Here is a 22,869-nt window from a genome sequence, read left to right as displayed (position 1 = left end):
CTGGGAGATTGGGATAAATTGGGAGATGGGGATTGATATATATACACTACTAAATATAAAAGTTAACGAATAAGGACCTACTCTATAGCACAGGGAACTCTACTCAGTACTCTGTAATGGCCTATATGGGAAAAGAATCTAAAAAAGAGTGGATATATGTATATGTACAACTGACTCACTTTGCTGTACACCAGAAACTAACACAACATTGTAAGTCAACTATACTCCAATAAAAATTATTTTTAAAAAAAGAGAGAGAGAGAGAGAAGTCCACTCTTCATTCTCACCTCTAAGGAGAACAAACCTTAACTCCCACCCTCCCCTCTCCTCTCCCCTTTGACTCTTCACTTGCTTACCCGCCGCCCCAGTCTCCTCTCTCTCTCTTTCTTCCTCCCTCTCTCCCTCTCTCCTTCCCTCCCCACCTTCTTCCCTCCCTCCCCCCTCGGCTTATTCCTCCAGCTTCATTAAATTCTTTCTCGTGCACATTGTCTTACCCTTGCTTTTTATGATTGACACAAAGGTTTTCAAAAGTCTTAGAGTCTAAGAGAGGGGGCCAGCCTGTAACATTTGCACATTACTATGCTTTGTTCTGTCCATTCATACAGCGAACGTTCCTTGAATGCCTAGCGCTTGCTGTGGTCTATGCTAGGGCCTGGAGGCAAAGGTGAACTAGGCAGCCTCTGAAAGGCATCCCAGTTAGCACAGTGTGATGGGGAGTGGGGTGGAAGTACCCTCCTCCTCACCCCTACCCCATCCCAGGTGGTGCCCAGGCCTGATGCCCTTAATGCTGACACTGTGAGGTAATGGTCTGCAAGGCACTGGAGGAGCTGCTTTCTGGTAGGAGTTTTCTCTGCCTCCTGGTGAAAGGTCACTTGCAGCAAAGCTCTCCTGAGGTGACTGTCACGCATGGGGCTGCAGGCACCCTCAGTCAGAGGAAGGTCAGGAGCAGAGGTCCCCACACAGAAAGGCAGACACAAGCCATGGTGGCAAGCGCCAAGCATGTAACCATGGACGCACGCAGTCTGAAGCTGCTTAAAAATCAGGAGACACAAAGCAATCAGGGAGAAATCCTCTAATACACTGATGGAATGTTCTGGAATATCCTCACTCTCTCCTTCCAATGTGTGCAAACTACATGGTAATAAAATCAAATTGTTCTCTCCCTAATCAGCTCACAGAAAGCTCTGGGCAACTTCTAATGTTCTGCAAAACTGATTTTGTGGGGAACATTCAGTCTTGTGCTGGCTGGGTTTCACTTTCGCAGGTACTAGAGAGAGAGTAATCAGGAGAGTGTGGGAAGATTCCAGCGGCCCTCTGGGTGAACTCTGCCAGGTTTTAATGCAGTGTAAATACCCATCCCTGCTCCCACTCTGAACCGCTGAAACAGAAGGCAGGACCTCAAGGAAGCTTGTGGGTCAGCGGGTTCAAACAGAGTTCGCCAGGCAAGTTCCTGGCTTCCGGACTTCAAGGGCGTCAGGCTCCGGAGCCACACTAATTCATCATACAGCTTTTCGCATTAGCTGTGTGACCTTGGGCAAGTGACCTCACCTCTCTGTGCCTCAGTTACCTCATCTGTAAAATGACTATCTCACAGGGTAGTTACAAGAATTCCACAGATTGGTGTAGAAACAGGATTGCCAGACAAAATACAGGATATCCAGTTATATCTGAGCTTCAAATAAACAACAAATAATTTTTCTAGTATAAGTATATCCCAAATAGTGCATGGCCATAACTGTATTTTCATTTGCTAAATCTGGCAGCTCCAGATGGAAAGCTCGCGGAAGGGCACCTGGCAGCTAGTAAATGCTCAATGAGTGTCAGATGTTGTATTCTGTTATTGGTAACTTTGGGGCTAAATTAATGACTTTGGAATTTGGTTTTGAGGAGATTGTTGTTCTGTGTTTTGTGTCTGAACAACCTTTTGGAGTTAAATTAGGAGGGCCTCACCCTTCTGGTCACAGAGTCACAGAGCATCTTCCCCTGGGGCATCTGGCCACATAAGCCCAAGTAATCAATGACCCAGGGAAGCCCACCTCCAAGGCCACCTTCACCTGGCTCCACTCCCTCTCTCACCATCTGCATCTCAGACAAAGTAGAGATGCCTTTTACATATAGCAGAGGCAAAGACACAAACATGGATAGAAGGAAGTGACATTTACTCAGACCTACTGCATGTGGGGCTCTGTCCCAGACACTTCCCGTGTGTTTTCTCATAATCCTCCTAGCAACTCTGGGAATGAACCTCAGGGCACCCATGAACAGCTTGGGGTGATAATACCTCCTGACCTCACAGAATCGTGCAGAGGAAGTGAGAAGATGAAAGCAAAAGCCCTGAGCATGGAATTAGGGAATTAATACATTTCTTTTCTCTCCCCTCTTTTCCCACTTCAATCCCCACTTTACCAACAAAAAAACAGACATATTATGTCCAGGGCTGCACAGCTGGTAAATAGGGGAAGAGACCAACACCAGGCCTGTTGGCCTTCCTGTTACACACACTGCCCTTACAAGTCGTCTCCAGGTCTTGGGTCTCACTTCCCCTGGTTCCTGGTGTTCTGCAGGCCTCTGACATGCCTCTCTTATTCTTCCCAGCTGCACCCTCCCTCACGAGCCCCTTCCTCCAGGAAGCCCTCCAGGCTGAACACACAGCTAGAGGAAAGACAGCAGGGGTACCCCTCTCACCTTCCAGGGGCCCAGCCTTCCCAGGGATCCATTCCCCTTCCCTGGAGTCAGCCGAGCACTGCGGGAGCTGGGCCATCTCCCGGAAAGCTCACCCTTTAATAAGCCAGCAGGTCACATTTTGTTCTCCTTAAATAAACCTTATAGAAACATTTAGATGTTTATTTCGCTCATAAATTCCCAGGAATGCACAACAGTTTCCTAACTGCCTGGGTGCAGGGATAAATATAGGCCAGTGGTACAGACGGGAATATGAGCTTCCTTTCCCCAATGTCATGTGACTAGGCCTGGCTCGGAAGCTCTGGGCAACAGACCAGCCCCAGTCCAGGCAGGAGTGGGGAGTTTAGCTCCTGCGCTTGGATGCTGGCAGACAGCCTGGAAGAGGACTGTGCAGGAAGGCAGTGTGGGGTGGTGAAGTCGGGAGGTCCACACTGGAGTCTCACCTGGGTGACCTCAGGCAAGTCACTTAACTTCTCTGAGTTTCAAGTTCTCAAACATTATGTGGAGCTAATAATCCCCCTTTTCCAGGCTAGTTTTAAGGGTGAAAATGACAGTGAGGATGGTGACAGAGGGTGGGCACTGTTGCAGCTGTATCCCCAGGTCCCTCTCTCACAGCCTGGAGGGCAAACAGGGACTGCCTCTGGATAGGGGGCCCTGGCCGCAAAGAGGACTTAGCACTCTCGTGACAGGATAAAAGGACTCTCTGCGGACTTGTGAAACAAATGATTATTCCAACAGCGAGTGCTAAGAGCACGGGAGAGAGCAGAAGTGCCTCTGCTGAGCTCGGCTGGACCTGGGGCTCCTCCCTGCCAAGTGCTGAGGACCAGATCCCGGTTTCCTGAAGGCTCCCAGCGCCCACTGTGTGGATCCCCCCATGCGCCCATGGCCTGCCCTGCCTCCGTGGACCCTCTTTCCTGCCATTGTCCAGTCTCTTCCTAGCAGTCAGGGGTCAACACCCTCCCCCCGAGATTATCCTGCCTTCTTCATCACTGTTTTTACTCTCGTGTCACAGACTTCAGGAGTGTAACAGTGCTCACAGTGTCTATTATAGCCTTACTCTGTGGGGTAGGGGGGTATCACTCAGCCAGCCAGCCATTCATCCATCATCTTCTATCCTCTCCTCCTCCCTCCTGTCCATCTCCTCCTCCTTTAATTCTAGGCATTTAATCATCCATACAGCCAGTTATCCACACAACCATCCATCCATCCATCCCTCCCTCCATCCATCTCTCCCTCCCTTGCTAAGCTCCTACCACACACTAGAGCTTATGCTGAGGGTTGGAGACACACACATAGCCCCTGACCCTAAGTAGCTGGCATGCAATCTGACAGGGAACTCAGAGAGACAAAAAATGACAAGCTACTCCATTGCTCACGATAGGATCCAAGGACAAATAATTGTAATGTACATTCCTGACCATCTGTAATAACAACCAACATTTCCAAAGCACTTTCTGCTCTGTCCTAGGCACTTCTACAGCTACTATCTCATAGCTCTTACTCTCTGACCAGAACCACTAGAAGCCATCCTGGTGGAACAGTCCTCTTGACCCTTTCCAAGCTTCTTTTCCATAGAGGATGGGACATCAAGCACCTGCCTCCCATACCTGGGGCTTCTGGTGTCCAGGACACTGGTTTTACTGCTGGGTGGAGCCAGGGAAGGAGACAAAGGTGGCGGGAACAGCTCAGCAGAAATGGGTTTGGATCTCCACTCAACCACGACACAACCATATGACCTTCGACAATTATACAACCTCCCAAAGACTCAGTTTCTTCTTCTATAAAATAGAGATAATAATAATATCTACCTTGGGAGATGAGACCACATAGCAGGTGCCCAATAGATGTCTCCAATATTTTGTACATCAGACTCTAATGCTTTACTGATAATTTACTTGAAGATATTTCATTGAAGATCTGAATGGAGGCTGTTTTTGCAAAGGGTGGGATGAGATAAGTATGAATTCAAAATCCTCAAGTGGAGTATTCAAGGTACTGCCCAGTTTCTAGGGATTAGAGTGTACTTCCTTGCCTCAGTTTTCTACCTGGAAAATGGGATAATAATCATACCAACCTCTTAGTGTTGTTGTATGTAAAGTGCTGAGAGCAGTGCCTGTCACATAGGAAGCACGGTATGAGGGCTCTCACTGAGTTAGTCGGGAGGGTGCAGGCTTTTACTGTAACACAGGGGTGTGAAGCCCAGGCCATTTCCACTCTGCCACATAGCTTATATCTCATGTTCCTATGGAATGGAAGCATTTGTTGCACCTTCCGGAACTCCCTGGTTGCTTGGGGAACACTGCTTGGAACGCTTCTTAAAGGACAGCTGTGCAGGATGATGGTGGTAAGACTGAATGGGTCTCTTACTACGCTAAGCAGGAAGAGAGTTCCAGGTTTGTTATGGTGGCAGCTACCATGCTCTCCAGTTCTGGGCCAAAACAAGGGGAGACCCCACAGCTTCGTGGTCAGAGCTTCTAAGAGCTCCACAAACGGATCCCTTCCTTTTAGGGCCGCATGCAGAGGGCTGCTTCTCCAAAAAACACTCCAACCTCATTTTTAGTTAACTAACATTTAGGGATAGGGGTTGGGTTGAGAGTAGGGATGCCACTGGTTAGTTGAGCGCTGCAGTGATCTTGTCAACCAGAAGCTGCTGTATATGAGGGTTAAGCATCAATTTCTGTCTAGAGGATCTGAAAGTGCAGTACCAAGTAGGTGCTCAGGGAGGCCTGGGGTGAGAGTAACAGGTGTTTGTGGCCTGAAGCAGGAACAGCACAGTGGCCCGGGTTTCTAGGGGTCAGTACCCATCCAACTGGGCTGTTTCATCATCCGACTGAAGGAGAATGAGGAAGGGGGTTGCACACGATGGGGCCGGGGCAGCTTGGGTTTTGGGCAAGACGTGTGACATGGAGCTTCGTCCCCTGGCTGCACAGGCTCACACACCTGAGAGGATGGTAGGCAGAAGGCATTTGGTGAGACCCAGGGCCACAAGCTGTGGTGCTTCGGGGTTTATGTGGTGGTGAGTTCTGCAGGGCCCAGGTTGGCCCTCTCAGACAAGTGGTTTTGGGAGCAGAGGACAGTATTCTCTTGGTCCAGGCACCTCTCACAGAGGCCCCAGAGCAGGGCAGAGACTAAGAGTGTGGGCTCTGGGGCCAGGCTGCTTGGGTTCAAATCCTGGGCCTGTCACTTACGAGCTGTATGACATTGGAGGAAGGTACTTAACTTCTCTGTGCGTCAGTCTCCTCAGCTATGAAATGGGGCTGATGATACCTACCTCATAAGGTGGCTTGGAAGTTAAATGAGTTAATAGTGTAGTACCTGTTGGCACGAGGTTAGCTATTATTAGTGGTTTTGCGGATAATGGAGAACAGGGTGAGGGGATGGTCAGGGAGTGGTGGTCAGAGGGATGCTGGAGCAGATGATGTGAAGGATGTGAGGTCAGCTTATGAGCTAGCACTGACCTGTCCCTGGGGGCTTCCTGAAACCCTTGGAGGAGGATGGGGGGTTTTCCAGGTGGAAGTGAGAGCCAGTGAAAATTGGGCTCTTATAGCTAATAAGAACTTCCCCACACCTTCAGGTTTGTAAGGCCCCTCTGAGGAGGCCATGTGGTCCCAGTGAGTGGAGTTTCTGATATGGCTGCTGGCCACAGGCCTGGAAACAGTTGGTGTCCTGGTCACACTGTCCCTGGGGCCTGGGGCCAAGTTTGGTGCCCCACGGTGAGGCAGAGGCAGGCTGGTATGTGTGCAGGGGAGGGGTGGGAGGACGCTCTGAAGGCTGTCATGGCAGCAAAGTCTGGAGGAACCAGAGGCAGAGAGGCTCTGGGAAGATGCAAAAACTGCCGTCCTGCATCTGTGGGTCTTCACCCCACGACAGGCCATTGTGAGGGCAGAACTGAGGGAGAGTCAGGCTCCAGCTGGACCAGGAAACAGAGCTGCCAACCACAGTATAGACCCACCCCAGGGGACTCTGGTTCAGCCGGTCTAGGTGGGCAGAGGAATCTGGGGTTAACAAGCTCCCAGGTGACTTACACTATGCAGAATTTTGCCTGCCTTTGGAGGAAGGGACTTCCTGTGACCCCTTCTAGCTCTGATGGCCTGTCATTCTGGGGTCCCCTAAGGTCCTAGGCTTCTGTCCTGACAGCTTCTATTCCTGCAAGAACCTCTTGGCTACAAGCTCATCCCGTTAAGCTCCTCCCTGTTCAAGGGCCAACCCAGGAAACACTGCTCAGGATGCAGTCTCACACAGTACATTGTCAGGAGGCTTTATTTCTTTGTGGGTTTTGATTACAGCTTCTGATTAGGGTCCTAAAGGGTCTGCCTTTCTGTCTGCGTCTGTCTGTGTGAGTCTGTGTGTGTGTGAAAGTGTGTTTAGCATCCATGTGTTTGTGCGTGTGTGTGTATGCAAGTGTATGTGCAGAAAGAAAAACAGGATCTAGGCCTACAGCTTTTGTGTTTTTGTGTGAGAAGGCCTCAGCTAGTGCTCGTGTCAGTGATGGGAAATGAGGGCTGGGGCTTGAGGAACCAGAAGTAGGGCTGGACCCCGGGGAGCCGTAAAGTCAGAAGGATGCTCTGTTCTTTGCCTGCTTCACAGAGTGGGAATTCACACAGTACTGGGAGTTCCAGCCAGCCCTCCTGGCCAACCCTGCTTCTATGGCCTCTGCTGCTCCCAGGGACTCAGGCTTCAGCCCTCGGAGGCTCTGGCCCAACTCACAAGGCCTGACCCTCCCCTGAGGCTGTGGCTGCCCGAGAAGCCCAATGTGGGTCATCTGATAGGTGCAGTAGAGGGAGATCCCCTTCACTGATGATGCCCGTGGGCTTCTGGAGAACTCAGGGGGGCCCAGTGCCTGTCAGTCGGGGCAGAGAATAAAATAATACTGAATCTGATGTGGCCTTCAGTCTGGGGTCTAACCTGCCCCAGCTCCATGGTCCCTCAGGCCAAAGAAGGTCCTCAAGGGTTGGGCTGAACAGACAAGAGTCCAGGAGGCAGCCACTAACACCTGCCCGGGGAAGAGATGAGGAACCAGAGGCACAGTAAAGTTAACAGACTCAGCACCACGTCTCTTGACCAGGATGTGGAGGAGCTGTGACTTGAGCCCAGCGTGGTCTCACTCCAGAGTCCACATTCTTAAATCCTGTGCTAATGGCCCTCCCTCATAGGATCTGGGCATCCTGGCTCCAGCTCACCTGAGTTCCTCGTGGGCCCTTCTCCCGCTGGATGTTGGCAATGCAGAGGCTATTGGGACCTGCAAACAGTCTCTTTATTATCTTGTCTCCCTTGAGCATTTGAAGGACCTTCAGAGACCATGAGGGCCCATGGTCTATAGTATAGAAGTCTGGTCCTGGTTCTAGGTCACAGGGAAAGTGAGCTTGTGGGGGCCCAGAATCTGGAGTTTCTGCTGCTCAGCTAGGGGTCTCTAACCCTCAGCTGTGTGGTGAGCTCATGGGGCCCTCCCCCTGCTTGGCCAGCCCTAGAAACTCACCCTCACCTCTGACCCAGTGAAGCTACACCTACATGTGGTTTGAAGCCATGATGGTCAGAAAGGCCAGCGGGCTTTTGTGCTGTCTCGTTTTGTGTTTCTTGAGGAGAAGGTTTGAAGTGTCTTTTTTTTTTTTTTTTTTTTTGCAGTACGTGGGCCTCTCACTGTTGTGGCCTCTCCCGTTGTGGAGCACAGGCTCTGGACGTGCAGGCTCAGCAGCCATGGCTCACGGGCCCAGCCGCTCTGCAGCATGTGGGATCTTCCCGGACCGGGGCACGAACCCATGTCCCCTGCATCGGCAGGCGGACCCCCAACCACTGCGCCACCAGGGAAGCCCCTGAAGTGTCTTTTAATTAGAGAGGTTTGGAACCAAAAGGAGCTGAACTCATTGTAAAAGGATCTCTTCACTGAGGGTGGAGTTCCATCTTTGCCCATCTTTCATTTATTTATTTTTTAGGAACACTTATATTCTTGGGGAGCAGGCCATGGCAGCTGTTTGGGGGAGTTGCCCAGGATTCGGGAGCTGGATTTTGCATCAGAGTCCGGCTTAAGGGCACCATCGTTGTGAGTAAAGTGGAAGGGGTCAGGGATGACCACAGCAAGAAGTGGTCCAGGGCTGGGAGGTGGGGATGCTAAGGGGACAGAACCTGGGAAAGTTGTGACCTGAGGATAGGGAGCCGTGACGTTTGAATCCGGATCTATTTTACTCTGTGTTGTCCTTCCCTTCTTTAAACTCCAAGCTTTCAGTAGACTAGAAAATTTTTTTGTTGGTTAAACCTTACAGTCCACTGTTGGCAACTCTTTGGGGGAACGGTCCACACGTGGTAAGGAACAGCAGCTGCAGGAAGGGGGCAATAGCAGAGCACACAGTTCGGGGAAGACTAGATGTCACCCGTGGAGGAGCAGAGGAACAGCTCAGAGCCACTGAAAGCAACTGGCAAGCAGCACCTACCGTAGCCCAGGACATTTCTGGGAGCGGGGCTCAATAAAGACCTGAGCTGGTGCCTGCAGCCAAAGGCATGGGGGCTTGGCTCGCTGTCGTTTCGAAATTCAAGGGCTCTCCAAGGCTGCCAAGTTCTGCAACATCTCAATCCCATGAGCTCGGGATGTGGGGATACAAGAGGCCATTCTTTTCTAAGCGTTTATTATCTTAGTTCCCACAGTTATGATGTGTAAAGAAAACAAATGTCATCATAACATGAAACTATTCACTAAGAATCTGCCCACTTGTCAAATTAATGCTCACTCGTACAAGCTTCCCTCACTTAACAAGTGTCTATCCCTCTGGCTCAGGGCAGTTTGGAGAAGTGTCAGATACAACAGGATGATATAAGTTCAGTGCAAACCAACTGCAAAGTTCACGAAGTTCACAAAACCATGTCTGAGAACTTCACGTACAAGGTCTTAGACCAATGAGCAGCAGATGTAGCCGGACCAGTTAACGAATGGAGTCAGAATTGTGAGGATGATGGCAAGATGGGTTCTTCATGAGGGAATGATTTGAATATTGAAGGATTGAAAGAGGTCCTTAGGAAAATGAATGAACCCTTTAAATATTAAACAAACAGAATCTCTTAATGAAGGTGCTATAAAGTAAAATGTGAAGGTTGTGATAACACATGAAAAGCTAATTTTGTTGGCATAAAAAATATACCAATACCAAAGTCAACGCACTTGATTAAGATTCTTTGTTCATTCTAAAAATTAGCGTATAAGCTATATTTTGTAATATGTACAGCTAAAAATAACTTGTCTTCACCATTTCATTTGTACAATACAACCTCAATGAGCCCCTTTAATTCACTTTCATCATTTCCTTTTTTATAATCTCACTGAAACCCTTTTTCACTATTTACTGAGGAATTTTGACCTTCATTTCAAGTGGATTCACTTTAAGTGACCTGGTGCTTGTGCCCACGACCCTGATACATGAGGCCTTCCATGCTGACGGTCCTCCTCCGAGCCTCTTTCCATCCTAGGAGGGTGGTGTGACTTCCCAGGGGGCCTCAGTCAGACACAGCCTACAAGGTAGCACCCTCAGGATGTGTGGGGACCTTGGTCAATTCAAACGACCTTTGGGTATGTATTCCGCGGCGTGGAAGCCGCACACCTTCCCCAGGCCCACTGCAGCCTGCACAGGCTGTCAGCAAACCATGTGGCCTCAGCCCAGGGCGCTTGGCGTGGCCCGGGCCGGGCGGGCTGCAGGCAGGAGGGAGGCACTTACTTGGCCGGCCGGGCTCTGGGCTGCCTGCGGCTCTCCAGGGGGCTCCTCGTCCTCGGGAATGTGGGGCATGGCAGCCTCCTGGTGGGAGTGGCTGCGCGTGCCCGGAACCTCCGCTGCGTCAGCCCCAAAGATGCTCCAGAAGGCCTGGGCTCCACAGGCTGAGGAGACGCCAAAAGGACAAGTCAAATCCACTCCCATCCCTGACCCATGCTGGGTCCCGTTTCCAGGTGCCACAAGCCGCGGAGAGAGCCTGCTTGAGTTTGCATCAACAAGGGCTAAAGTAGGCGAGCAGAGGGCGTTTGGAATTGCATTTCCTCCTGCTCCCTGGCTCTGTTTACAAAGTCAGAGGTGACCCAGAGATTTTGCATCTAATTTGGGCCATACAGTAAACACAGCGATCCCAGAAGGGAGAAGAGTGCTTCGAACTCCTCAAAGCCATAGCCGATGGAGGACACTCCATTGGGAGCCAGACTTGGATTTGTCAAACATGTGTTGAGCAGCTACTGGGTGCCAGGCACCATCCTAGGAGCATTACCGACATCACCTAAATTAATCCTCACGATGACCTCTGATGCAGGCATTACTATTCACATTTTATAGATGAGAGAACTGCTTCAGAGAGTAGAAGTCACTTGCCCAAATCATACAAAGAACGAAGCATTTGAATCCAGATCTTCCTGATTTGGAGGCCACTATACCACACAGCCTTGCTTGGCCAGGTGGGGGAGGAGGAAAGGATGGTGTCTCCCAACTTCCTGCCCCATGGCTCACCTCATGCCCTTCAGCAGCTCTTCTAACCCTCAGTACAGGGCTCTCTCACTTGAGGACAGCTCTCATTGGACCTGTCAGGCCTGCTAAAGTCATCAGTCTGGAGGCTCAGCCAGGGTGAGTCTCCTGTGCCTTGTGCAGTGCTTGCCCTCAGCAACCTTGGGTTGCTTCCCCAAAGCTACACTTAGCCCTCCCCATGGGGTAAGGCCTGGCCGGGGTTGACTCCAGTCAGCATAATCTCATCCATCTTGCCTCAGTGACTGGCTCAGGGATAGACAATGGGTCCAGCCTAAGCCAATGAGCATGTGGCAATGCTCTGGGACCCAGATGCTTTCTCTTGCTCCAGGTGGTGGAGTGTGCAGATGTGAGACCTGGTGCTGCAGACGCCATTTTCCTTCCACGAGGAAGGTCAGACTGAGGAGAAATCTGACACGCCCAGAGGAGAGCAGACCCAGGAGATCTGCAGAGAAACGGAGCTGGAGCCCTGATCAAAGCTCACCTGCAGCTGAAACTCTTTTTGAACTAGCCAGTTACAGAAACAATTAAGTCTCTTAGTGTTTAAGTCAGTTTGAACTGGGTTTACTTGTAACTACTAACTTGTAACTACTTGTACTAACTTGTAACTACTAACGACTGTTACTTGTAAGTACTAATTGCGCTTTCACACTTTCATGTTTCTTGCCAGTCAAGAGGTGTAGGACCAAAATCTCTCCAATAAACCTGAGCCAATGGGTCTGGCTCCTCTGCTTCCTCTCAGAGAAGGGGGCCAGTCATGTCAGGTCTCCATCTGGAGAGGCAGGAGAGCAGAAATAGTAGATAGAGCACAGGCTTTGGAACCAGATACCTAGATCTGAGTCTTCACTCTGCCACTCACTGGCTGCGTAGCCTTGAACCTTTGCTTCACCTCTGAGCCTTGGTTTCCTCGTCAGGGGAACAGAGATAAGAATGCCTCCCAGGTGGGACTGTCCCTAGGACGAAAAGAGACAGAGCACCCAGCATGGAGTAGGTGCTCACAGAGGCTACCTGCATGCTGTTCTGCAGCCCAGAAGGTCCAGGGGGCTCTGCCTGGGCTCTTCCCACCCCTAAACTCCTTTAGGTCCCCTGCCCTAGGGTGATGGATGACACCTCCAGGGACCCGAAAAACCAACAACCGGCCTGGTTCTGCAACTTCGGAGGTTCCTTGCAGGAGCTGCTCTGGGAGACAGCAGATGAAAGGCACCAGAGGCAGATGTCGTCCTCAGACCCTGCCCTCGGCTGCAGTCAGGGGGCTGCTGGGACACACACAGGGCAAACGAAGGACATTGCCATTTACTGAGTATCCACTATACCCTGGGTCCTATGCAAGATGCTGTCTGCTGGAGGCTGCAGGAAGAGAAGCCAGGAAGCCCTGCCATCGCCCAGGACACCAAGTGTTCTTCCTGTACCACAGAAATGGCTTGCGAAGGCCCTAGAGCCAGAGTGCTGTGGTGCAGCTCAGATGTGGCATCAGTCACAGCTCTGACAGATGCCCCCAGCTAACACACACCTCTTGACTGAGCTCCCTGAGGCAGGCAAGGGGTCTTATTGATCACGGATACCCAGAAGGTTCATCCAGAAATGCTTGTTGACTTGTATTTAAAGAACTGGAGAACTTTAGCCCCGGAGTTTTAGTCATTGTGACCACCATCTTGGCTTTTGTCATTCTCTGCGGTGGACAGGGAGCCCTATCCAGCTCTGAAACAGTTGGGGTGACCCCTGCTGGTCGGCTCGAGAAATCTCATTTCAAGAAGATGATCTGTGAGCAGAGTCATTCATTCCTTCACCACCAACACTCACACCTACTCTACCATAAGGATGATGAAAATGTGGTCTTGGCCCTCAAGGAACACGGAGTCCAATGGTGGGAGGAAGTTGGAAAACAAGATTAAGAGGTAAACACTTTGGAAGTGAGAAGCTGCAGGGTCCCAGAAAAGGGTCCCTAACTCCAGAAATTGGGACGAGTGGAATACAGTTTTAGGGAAGAGTCCACGCTAGAATGGTGTTTAGACTGAATCATGAACACTGAAATGCTGACTGAATTTCTCTGAACAGAATAGCTGGAGGCCTAGTGGAGGAGGTGGGACAGGAAGGTGGGTCATGGCCAAGAGGACAGATTTAACCTGGCTCTTGGGAATGAGAGCTCTGGGGCCAGAGCATGCTGTGCCTCCCAGCTCAGGTTGCTTCTGTATAAGTAAACTCAGCATCGGGTTTGCCCAAAGGTGAGCTCTGGGATTGATTACTATCACCTTGACTTGGATGTCAGCCGCAGTGACAACAGTGGTGCTGGGCAAAGCATATGGTAACAGAGTTTGAGGGTAGCAAAAGAATACCCACAAACCCCAATTCTACCAGAGAAGTACACTACACATCCAAAGAAAACTCTTAAAATGATGTGTGATGTGTGTGCAGGTCTCCAGGCTGTCTTTTTTTTTTAATACTGTTTTATTTTATTTTAATTTATTTATTTTATTTATTTACTTTTGGCTGCATTGGGTTTTCGTTGCTGCACGTGGGCTTTCTCCAGTTGCGGCGAGCGGGGACTACTCTTCGTTGTGGTGTGTGTGCTTCTCATTGTGGTGGCTTCTCCTCTTGTGGAGCACGGGCTTTAGATGTACGAGCTTCAGTAGTTGTGGCATGAGGGCTCAATAGTTGTGGCTCGCGGGCTCTAGAGTGCAGGCTCAGTAGTTGTGGCACACGGGCTTAGTTGCTCCACGGCATGTGGGATCTTCCCGGACCAGGGCTCAAACCCATGTCCCCTGCATTGGCAGGTGGATTCTTAACCTCTGCACCACCAGGGAAGTCCATCCAGGCTGTCTTAATAAGAGTATGGTTTCCAAAACAGGGAAGCTGACAGTTCTACTTTTCTTTTATGTCTTAATCTACATGAAGTGTATTGTGCTCTGCATGCTAAGAGGGATTCAGATGATCTGGGGCATGTTCAAAAGAGGGGAAGCAGGGGCTTCCCTGGTGGCGCAGTGGTTGAGAGTCCGCCTGCCGATGCAGGGGACACGGGTTCGTGTCCCAGTCCGGGAAGATCCCACATGCCGTGGAGCGGCTGGGCCCGTGAGCCATAGCCACTGAGCCTGCGTGTCCAGAGCCTGTGCTCCTCAACGGGAGAGGCCACAACAGTGAGAGGCCAGCGTACTGCCAAAAAAAAGGGGAAGCAGGACAAGAATTTGTGTTTAAAGAACTAAAGACCTTTAGCCTGGAAAAGAGAAGGTACAGGAAGAAATAAAACCTCTTTGCAGATATTTGAAAGCCATTCATGTAATTCTATTGTCCCCGAAGGGTAGATGCATGGCCAATGACTGAAAGGTGAGATCAAGGCAAGGGAAAACTTTCTAGTGGTTGGAACCATCGGAAAATGAAATGGGCTACTCTTTAAGGTAATGAGCTCCCCATTCCTGGGAGAGTTTCATCAAAGGCTGGGGCAAGGGTCATAGGATTCCTAACCCACTTCAGGGGCCTTTTCTAACCCTGGGAGTCCCTGAAATCCTGCTCTCCTCCTAATCACAAAAAACCACAGATTTGAGGGCCCCATCCCATAGGATTCTAGGACCGTGGAATTCCAAAGTCGCATCAGAAATACCTCCACTTCCTTTCCTTCACCTCCTGCTCTTCAAGAAAGACCTTAAGTCAGTCCCTGGGTCAGAAAGCAAAGTAAAACAGAAACGAATTAAGTCAGACAAGCACTAAGAGGTGTCAGCTACTGCAGGATAAAGCAGAGTGGAGGCTGGCTGAGGTCCCACCCTTGACAGGATGGAACCCCAAGCTCCTCAGGGGGAGCCCCAGCAGCCCCATCCTCCCAGGCCATTCCCACGCTGTTCCTGCCCCATCGCTTTCTCTCCCATCCATTATTGTAAACTCGCTGCTTAAAATAGCAAGGTAAAAGCAGAGTTCCTCCCCCAGGGTGACATCTGGGTTCCTCTGGAGCTCGTGGGCACGTGGACCTCACATCCATCACAGCAAAGTTTAGAATATAGTCTCCAGGAAGTGGTGATCTAGAGCAACGACCCAAAAAAGGAGAAAATATTTAGTGATGTTTGGTCTCTGAGCCGCTCCTTCTTTAACCCATTTTCAGGGCCCTTCTTGCTGCCTCTCCAGCTTGGTCAGCAAAGGGTTAGGTGGGTCATTGCCAAGCGCCATCAGCCCTTTGGACTCTACTCTTTCTGCCCCCAGCCAGTGCTTAACTATACAGCTCGGCCTATTTTACAGGAAGGAAAACTGAGGTGCAGAGAAGTGAAGCAACTTGACTGGTCCAGCTACCTTTGTTCCTGGCACAAATTACCAAAGCCTCTGCTGGAATAACTATCCAATGATTTGTGTCACCGAAAAGGCCAAAAGCCTCTAAACCACATTTAAATATTTTTATCTGCCCCTGGTTATTCAGTAAAGAAAGCAAACTAATATACTTTTATTCCTTTTTATTCATCAGCTATTTCTAGGTCACCTACTGAATATCGGACACTATGCGAGGTGCATTTCAGATGCTATCTTGTTTATTATTTCCATTTTATATATTAAGGAACTAAGGATCAGAGAGCTGCAACAACTTGCTCAAGACCACACAGCTAATAAGTGGCAGGCCAAGGGTTATAACCCAGGCTAGTTTGATTCAAGGCCCCTCATCTCTCCCCTCTTCTACTCTGTCCCCTCCACCAGGAGTTCTGCTAGTGTGTAGCAGCTGAACGCCACATGGGTTCTCGCCGTCCTGCAGGGGAGAGTTGCAGTGTGCATTCCCAGAGGGGATAAGATAGTGGTGGGGCAGGGGAGAGGAAGCAGCAGGTTGTGAGGCTAGGGGTTTTACAGGGACAAAAGAGCGGGCCCACTGTCAGGGTCTGCATGATCCCCACTGTGTAGGGTGGCGAGCGCACCCACTCATCCATCCATCAGTCTGTGGGTCCATGTGTTCAACCACTCAACTTCTTAATCTTCTATTTATACAACTGTTCATTAGTTGTCCATCCTACCTTTCACCCCAGAAAGGCCCACACTTGTTAGTGAGTAGCAGAGACTCTGCCCCTGGGAATAGCTGCTGTAGGACCCTGTGGGCTGTGGGGAGAGGGCAGGAGGGGGCTGTTCTGACAGAGCAGCCGTAAAGCACAGGCATGCCCATCCACAACTGGCAGAACACCTCCATCCTGCCCATCTCAGTCATGGGAGGGGGGTGGCTTCCTGTGGGGCTGCCTACGTGCCAGCAGGCACAGGGGCCAACATTAAGAGTCATGATTTCTCAAGGGCCTTTACATCCCCTTTGGTGCTCTCAGCAAGCCTTGAGGTGGATAGTGTAAGTACTATTATTCTTAACGTTATGATTAGTCTCATTTTACAGACGAGGAAACAGAGGCTCAAAGACTTGCCCTAAGTCGCATCACCCATGAGTGGCAGTGCTGGAAGTCAACCACAGGTCAGTCTGACTCCCCAGCTCCCTGCAGGGCCAAGTCCACTAGCTCATGGGTGGCATTCTTGGTAAGCAGTGGCCTCTTACAGTGGCCCCTGGGATGCCTCTCCCAGAGCCTTGTGACCAGTCCAGAAGAGACCAAACCCCGCTCTGAAAACACAGTGTCCCAGGAGCACAGCCTACAAACTGAGTGGCTCTCACGTTCCCTCTGTTAAGCTTTGGGTGTCGGAAGAGCCAGAGGCCCTTCTGGGAAATAATGAGTTAACCTAGACTCCACTGACCTTTCTGGAGTGACTCCGAATTCTCAGAAGGGAGGGTTTTTTTTTGTTCTTCCAGCTTTGAATTTTTGCTTTCATTTTAGCAGCACAAAGAATTTGAAAGAGATTAAGTTGCTATTAATACCACTGGTCTATCTCTAGATGAAGAATTCGATGGAGGGAATTGTTTGGGGTGGCTGCACACACATCCCTCTCAGTCCCTCTGCAAACTCAGAGGATGACAAGGAGGCCACTGGAGAAGGGCCAGTCCTACCCCTGCTCCCATCCGACAAGCCCAGACAGGGGCAGGGACTTGACCAAAGTCACACCTGTGAGTGAGGAGCAGCCAGAGAAGGTCCCAGAACCCTGCCCCCCAGCCCCACTACACATGTCAGCCTTCTGGCTTCTTATTTTGAAAGGTTTGCTTTTAGTAAATAATAAGCTGATGTGTCCATGCTGTGAAAGCAGGCATCCCTTGGCAGTGCCTCTGATCTTGGGTGAGTGAAGATGTTCCCAGCTCCCTGTATCCGCCCCAGGCAGCACTGGATACACCTGGAAAATCTCCCTGGGCATCAGAGATCAGCTCAAAGTGCTAAGAGGTGCCTCTGTGGGTTCCTAGACCTGGCCAACTGCGGAGCTGAGTCCTGTACCCCAAGTGAGTCCAAGTTGGGGTCTCCCTCACAATAGCCCTATGTTGCTTCCTAACCTTGAGATGCTGTGAGAGGGCTCTGGACCTTGGCAGACTGGGTTCTAATTCTCCCTCTGCCTCTTTCTTGCTGGATTAGTCTCCTCTTGGCCTCAGTTTCCTCATCTGTAAAATGGAGGCATACATACATAAAATGTATGTACATGCATTTTAAAGTTGTTGTAAGGATTAAATTAGGAAATACACGCAGGGTGTTGCACAGACTATACCCTCAATGAGTTCCTTTCCTATTCTCTGAATCGGGCAGCTGAGTTCTCTGAGCCACAGCATCACCAAAACGCAACCAAGGCCCAGAGAGTTTGGTGTTCATCCTGGGTGGCAGAGTTCTTGCCTTTGTTTCTGGCAATTTAAGGAGGCAGAGTCCTGGCTTGGCCAGGGCTTCTCCTCTGTACTGACAATCAGATAAAAGACCATCAGACATAATTGGAATTAAACCCACCAGGGGCCATTCACTCTGCTGTCGGGCAACCAGTGGCTGCAGTGGTGGGTTTACAGAAACAGCATGCAGTACTGTGGTCAGCCCCACGTCTGCACTGTGGTCATCCAAGCTCTGTGCAGTGGTCAGTCCTGGGTCTAAGCTCAGTTCTATGATGTGGCCTGTCCCAGATCTGTGCTGTGGTCAGTCCTGAGTCTATCTGGTTCCAAAGACCCTGACCTTTCTGCCACCCCTGTGCTGACTCCCAAAGCACAGAGGCTGTCATTCTGCAAGGGAGAGATGAAACCTAGCTTGAGACCTGGTGCAAGTGCTCAGGCTGCACAGGATAAATGGGAGAATGGATGACTGAAGGGGGCACAGTCCTCGGCATGTCAGTGGGAGCCCCAAGTTTCCATCCTGAAAGCAGATTTGGATTGAAAGGAGGAGTGGGGAGCAAGGGTGGGGTGTAGAAGGGTAGAAGGAAGGGGCCTTGGGGGCAACAGAGAGGGGAGGATGAGGGACCGGAAGGGACACCCTCAATGACCTCTCCCCGTCACCACAACCCTTCTGGTCCAGGGGCTGGGAGTACAGGGGCTGCGGCCCAGCGGTGCTTCGGCAAGGAGTCCCTGAGCACTCCCGACACTCTGGCCTGGAGTCTGCACACTCTGGCCACGCTCTCCAGTCCCAAGGGTCTCTCACGGGCTCTTTTGGCTGGGGGTGCCTTTCTCCCCTGATTCAGAACCCATTCTAGCCCTGAGGGTGAGCCAGCATCTGCTGAGACCTGTGCCAGGGCCATACGCAAGAGGGGAGGCCGGGTCAGCCCTCAGAGGAAGAGCACAGGAGTGTGCACGATGCTCAGCTGCTGGGGGACGTGCAGGGGCTACTCAAGTAGGTGGCATGTCTGGAATCCTAACAGATGCCTTGCTTCCCCTCACATCTCCTTTCCCCCACTGCCCTTCCCCTCGGGCAAACAGGGAGGCCATTCTGTGCTCACTGCCCAGGAGGGGGGCTGGGGGCAGTTGTAGCAGCAGGAGATAGAGGAAAGGGAGTCTATCTCTGCCTTATATATCACAAAGAACTAGCCCTTAGGGAAACAGGAAGGGCTCAGTGCACAGAAAAAAGGATTTGGGCAAAAACATCCTAAGTAATGGTAAATCTCCCCCCAACCCAAGACTAGTAAAGATTATGGGACAAAGGAAAGACAGGAAAAGTGGAGAGGAAGCAGTGAGAGGGTAGACTCTGGTGAGTCCCTGAGAACGGGGCCTGTGCCCTGCTTCCCTGGGGAAGTGGGAAAAGATCCCCAAATCTGAGAGCAGAGAGGTCTTGGGCCCCATTTCCCAGACAGAACCCAGAGGAGAAGACCCCAGAGAGAGGAAATGGCTATTTGATATGACTTGATAGATGAGGCCTTTAGCCATCCTCACAGCGGGTAGGGTGGGGAGCACAGGGCGGAGAACACAATCATTTCTGTGCACCTAGGAGCAGACAGTTGCTAGACCTGAAGGTGCCTTGAAAAGGCAGGTTCAGAAGTTACCTACTAAGCAAGGACTGACAGAAACAGGAGGATCACCTTGTCAAATGATGGGCACTCCTCACCCCAACTCTCTGGCACTCAGGAAGCCCCTTGGACCTTAGATGCCACTCTGGAAGAAGGGGAGGGTTGGAGAAACCCTGAAATGCCTGGGATCCATGTTCCACACCCCCTGAAAAGTGGTCAAGTCACAGCGAGAGCTCTATCCACCCCCAGCCCCGGCCTCAGCCAGGACAGGAAGTAAGCCAGAACATCTCCCCAGCTTTCCTCTCCAGCTTGTTCACTTTAGCAATTCTTTTTTTAAAAACTAAGTCCAGTTGAAAAAATTTTTTTTTCTTCTTGGAAATATGTGCAATTGCTTAATCGGAGGCAGTTCAAAGGCACAGGGAACAGCAGAAAAGTATCTGAGCCCCCCTTTGAGCTCCCAGGAGAAATAAATCTCTCCCAGTTCTCTTTGTTCCAGGCCACCCAGCAGCCTCTTCCCTGAGTCACTCACTCCAGAGTGACATGAGTCATTGTCCTGGGGTCAAGGACCACATGGTATTCCCGGGTCTGCAAAACTGACCAGGGCACCAAGGGGCCATCAGCAGGGCTTGATGCTGCCTCTAATCAATGCAGGGCCAGAAGCTGCCTCCTAGATTCTGGGCCTGGTCCTACCTTCCCCAGGTGTGTGGCCTCAGTGAGTCACTGAGCCTGTCTTGGGAAGGAGGTGGATTTTTAGGCCCTTCCTTCTTGTACTTTGTGGGAACTTCTCCAGTGGTATGCTGGTGCCTGACTGTGTACCTCTTCCTAACTCCACATTTAGTGATGTTGAGTTAGTAACTTAAAATTGGTCATGATGGGAATATTTATATCGCAGGAGTCAGCAAATGCTATATATCAAAGTCCTTTTTTTCCCAGAGAGCCGGCTGTTGAACATTTACCAGCACACTACTGAGCCCTTCAGGCAGCTCTTCCCATGTGCACTATGGTCCCCTCACACTCACCATGTCCCAAACAGAACCCATCATTTCTTCCTGCCCCCAGCCCTACTCTCCCACAAGCCCACTCCTGTGTACTAGCGAATGCACTCAAGCTAAAAACCCAGCAGTCCTCACTCCCCATATTCAGTTCGCTTCCGAGTCTTGTCAATCCTAGTTTAGGTGTCTTTGATCACTTCGCTTTTTCTCGTAGCCACCATCCCAGCCATGGCTCTGTGTGACCTGGGTCACTACAACAGTCTCACTGGTCTCCTTACCTGTGGTCTGGTCCCTTCCAACCACCATCCACAAGATGCCAGAGCAGTCTCTCTAAAACATAAATTGGATCACCCTTCCCTTTTTTATAATCTTTGAGATTATAAGAAATCCTCACTTAGAACTGGTCTCTTTTCCCATGTAACCAGTTCTAAGTCAAGATTCCAGCCCCTCTCCCTGGCCTCATCTCTTATTTCAGCCATCATACACCTTATGGTCCAGCCACGATGAACCAATAGCCAACCTTCAAACATGCCCTGCTTCTTTATAACTTTTGCATGATCCTCTTCCTTATGCCTGGGATGCCTTCCATCCCCTTTCTATACCTGATGAACTCCTATTCATCTAATTCAAATATTCTTTCCTTCATTCACCCTAGAAAAAATTTCTCCCTTCCTGTATTAGTTTCCTATGGCTGCTGTGACAAATTACCACAAACTTGGTCTCTGAAAACAACACAGATTTATTATCTTACTGTTCTGGGGGTCAGAAGTCCAAAATCAGTCTCAGTGAGCTAAAATCAGTATCAGCAGGCTGTGTTCCTTCTGCAGGGTCTAGGGGAGAATCCATCTCCTTACTTTTCCAGTTTCTAGAGGCTGCCTACATTCCTTGGCTGGTGGCCCTTTCTCCATCTTCAAAGCCAGCAGTGTAGCATCTTTTCTCTTCTCTGACCTCTGCTTCCATCCTCACATTTCCTTTTTGTCTGACTTTGTCATGCCTCCTTCTCATAAGGACCCTTGGAATTACACTGGGCCCACACAGCTAATGCAGGATGATCTCCAAATCTAAGGAACCTTAATCTAATCATATCTGCAAAGGTCCTTTTTCCATTTAAGGTAACAGGTTCCAGGGATTAGGACACAGACTTCTTGGCGGGGAGCAGGGGAGGATTATTCAGTTTACCACACTTCTCTGTTCTCCCAGAGCAATTTGCACAGGTCCCATCTCAGCTAGAATTTGAGCACCTCAACAGCAGGGACTATACCTTATTCACATTTTTATGACTGTTTTAAATATTGAATAAATATTCATATTTTTATGACCCACATCCAGTACAGGGTGAAACACATAATGGCCACTCACTAGATGTTGGCTGAATTAATTAATGAATGAAACCATATCACTAATAAACAGATTAAGAAGGCTTTGCTTTAATTGGCAACTAGCTTCTGTAAAAATAGGATTCGTGTAAAGGCGACAAATTCAGATCCTTCAGGGGCCAGGCAGGTGAAATGAAGGACAGTCATTATGGGGTGTGGCTGACCACAGAGCACAGGTACCATCTAACCGGGGCAGTTACTATTCAACGGCGGGGGGGGGGGGGGGGGGGTGGCTCATGAAAAAAATACCCATCTTTGTTGGCTAGATCTCCCAATTTTTCAAGAAAAGCCCAAATCCCAGATGTTTAAATATGGAATCTCCCAATTTATAAATGCTAAATGTAATTCAAAAAGTTAGAGAAACACCATGCGGGCCAGACAAAAACATCCCTGGTCAAGATTCGGTCTGCAGCTACCAACTGCCACCTCTGGTTTATACCGTGAGAAAACGTTCTCCTGGGCTTTTCCTGCTCATTAATCTAACCCAAATCAAGGCCAACAAGCAGTGCCAGCTATGAGCACTATCTGAGAAGGCCAGTCAGCTAAGCAGAGACTGGCCCTCTCTACAGACTGATGAGGCCCCCTCCCACGGGCTCTCTGGGTGATGTGTGATTCTACAGGCCTCTCCTTGCTGTCCAGGCCCTGGAGCTGCTGCCTGAGGAGACGGGTCTTTGCCTGGCCTCAGACCTTTGTGGGAGCCAAGCCCTGCTCCATGCAGAAACATCTCCCCAGTCCAGTGGCCCTGCCCCTGGCAATGATATCAAACCAAACCCAGCCCAGAATTGGCAGCAAGCATGAGACGTGGTACAAGGAGAAAAGCAGGGATTTGGGAGGGAAACAGACCAGGTCCCATCACAGCTCTGGCACTTACAGCTCAGTGGCCCCTGACAAAGCAATGAACTTCTATGGGACCAGTCTGCTGTTTGTAAGAGGGGATTAAGCTACTTCTCTCAAAGTGTTGCTATGAGATTTAAATAAAATAGGCATGGAAAGTATCCAGAACATAGTAAATACTTAAGAAGTGTTCCTTTACTCACATCTGGGAAAGAAAATACTGAT

The 22,869-nt window shown here is 50.2% G+C and overlaps 1 protein-coding gene across 11 annotated transcripts in view; it reads right to left on the bottom strand.

Moving 5' to 3' along the window:
* IRAG1 (inositol 1,4,5-triphosphate receptor associated 1) overlaps window positions 1–22,869 on the bottom strand; it is a 176,978-nt gene that overhangs the window by 67,405 nt on the left and 86,704 nt on the right. For 10 of the 11 annotated variants that reach the window (XR_004034096.2, XM_060303505.1, XM_060303504.1 and 7 more), the window contains one exon: window positions 10,380–10,537. The exons of the other annotated variant lie outside the window; for it this stretch is intronic. Coding sequence is in view for 9 of the 10 variants with exons in the window: in XM_030831379.2 (XP_030687239.1) it covers window positions 10,380–10,537 (158 nt within the window). In the remaining variant the exon portion in view is untranslated. The remainder of the gene's footprint in view (window positions 1–10,379; window positions 10,538–22,869) is intronic. 11 annotated transcript variants of the gene reach the window in all.

Source organism: Globicephala melas, chromosome 8, assembly GCF_963455315.2.
Source record: "Globicephala melas chromosome 8, mGloMel1.2, whole genome shotgun sequence".
Lineage (NCBI taxonomy): Eukaryota > Metazoa > Chordata > Mammalia > Artiodactyla > Delphinidae > Globicephala > Globicephala melas.
The sequence above is the reverse complement of the archived record's forward strand: the minus strand, read 5'-3'. Positions and strand labels throughout refer to the sequence as shown.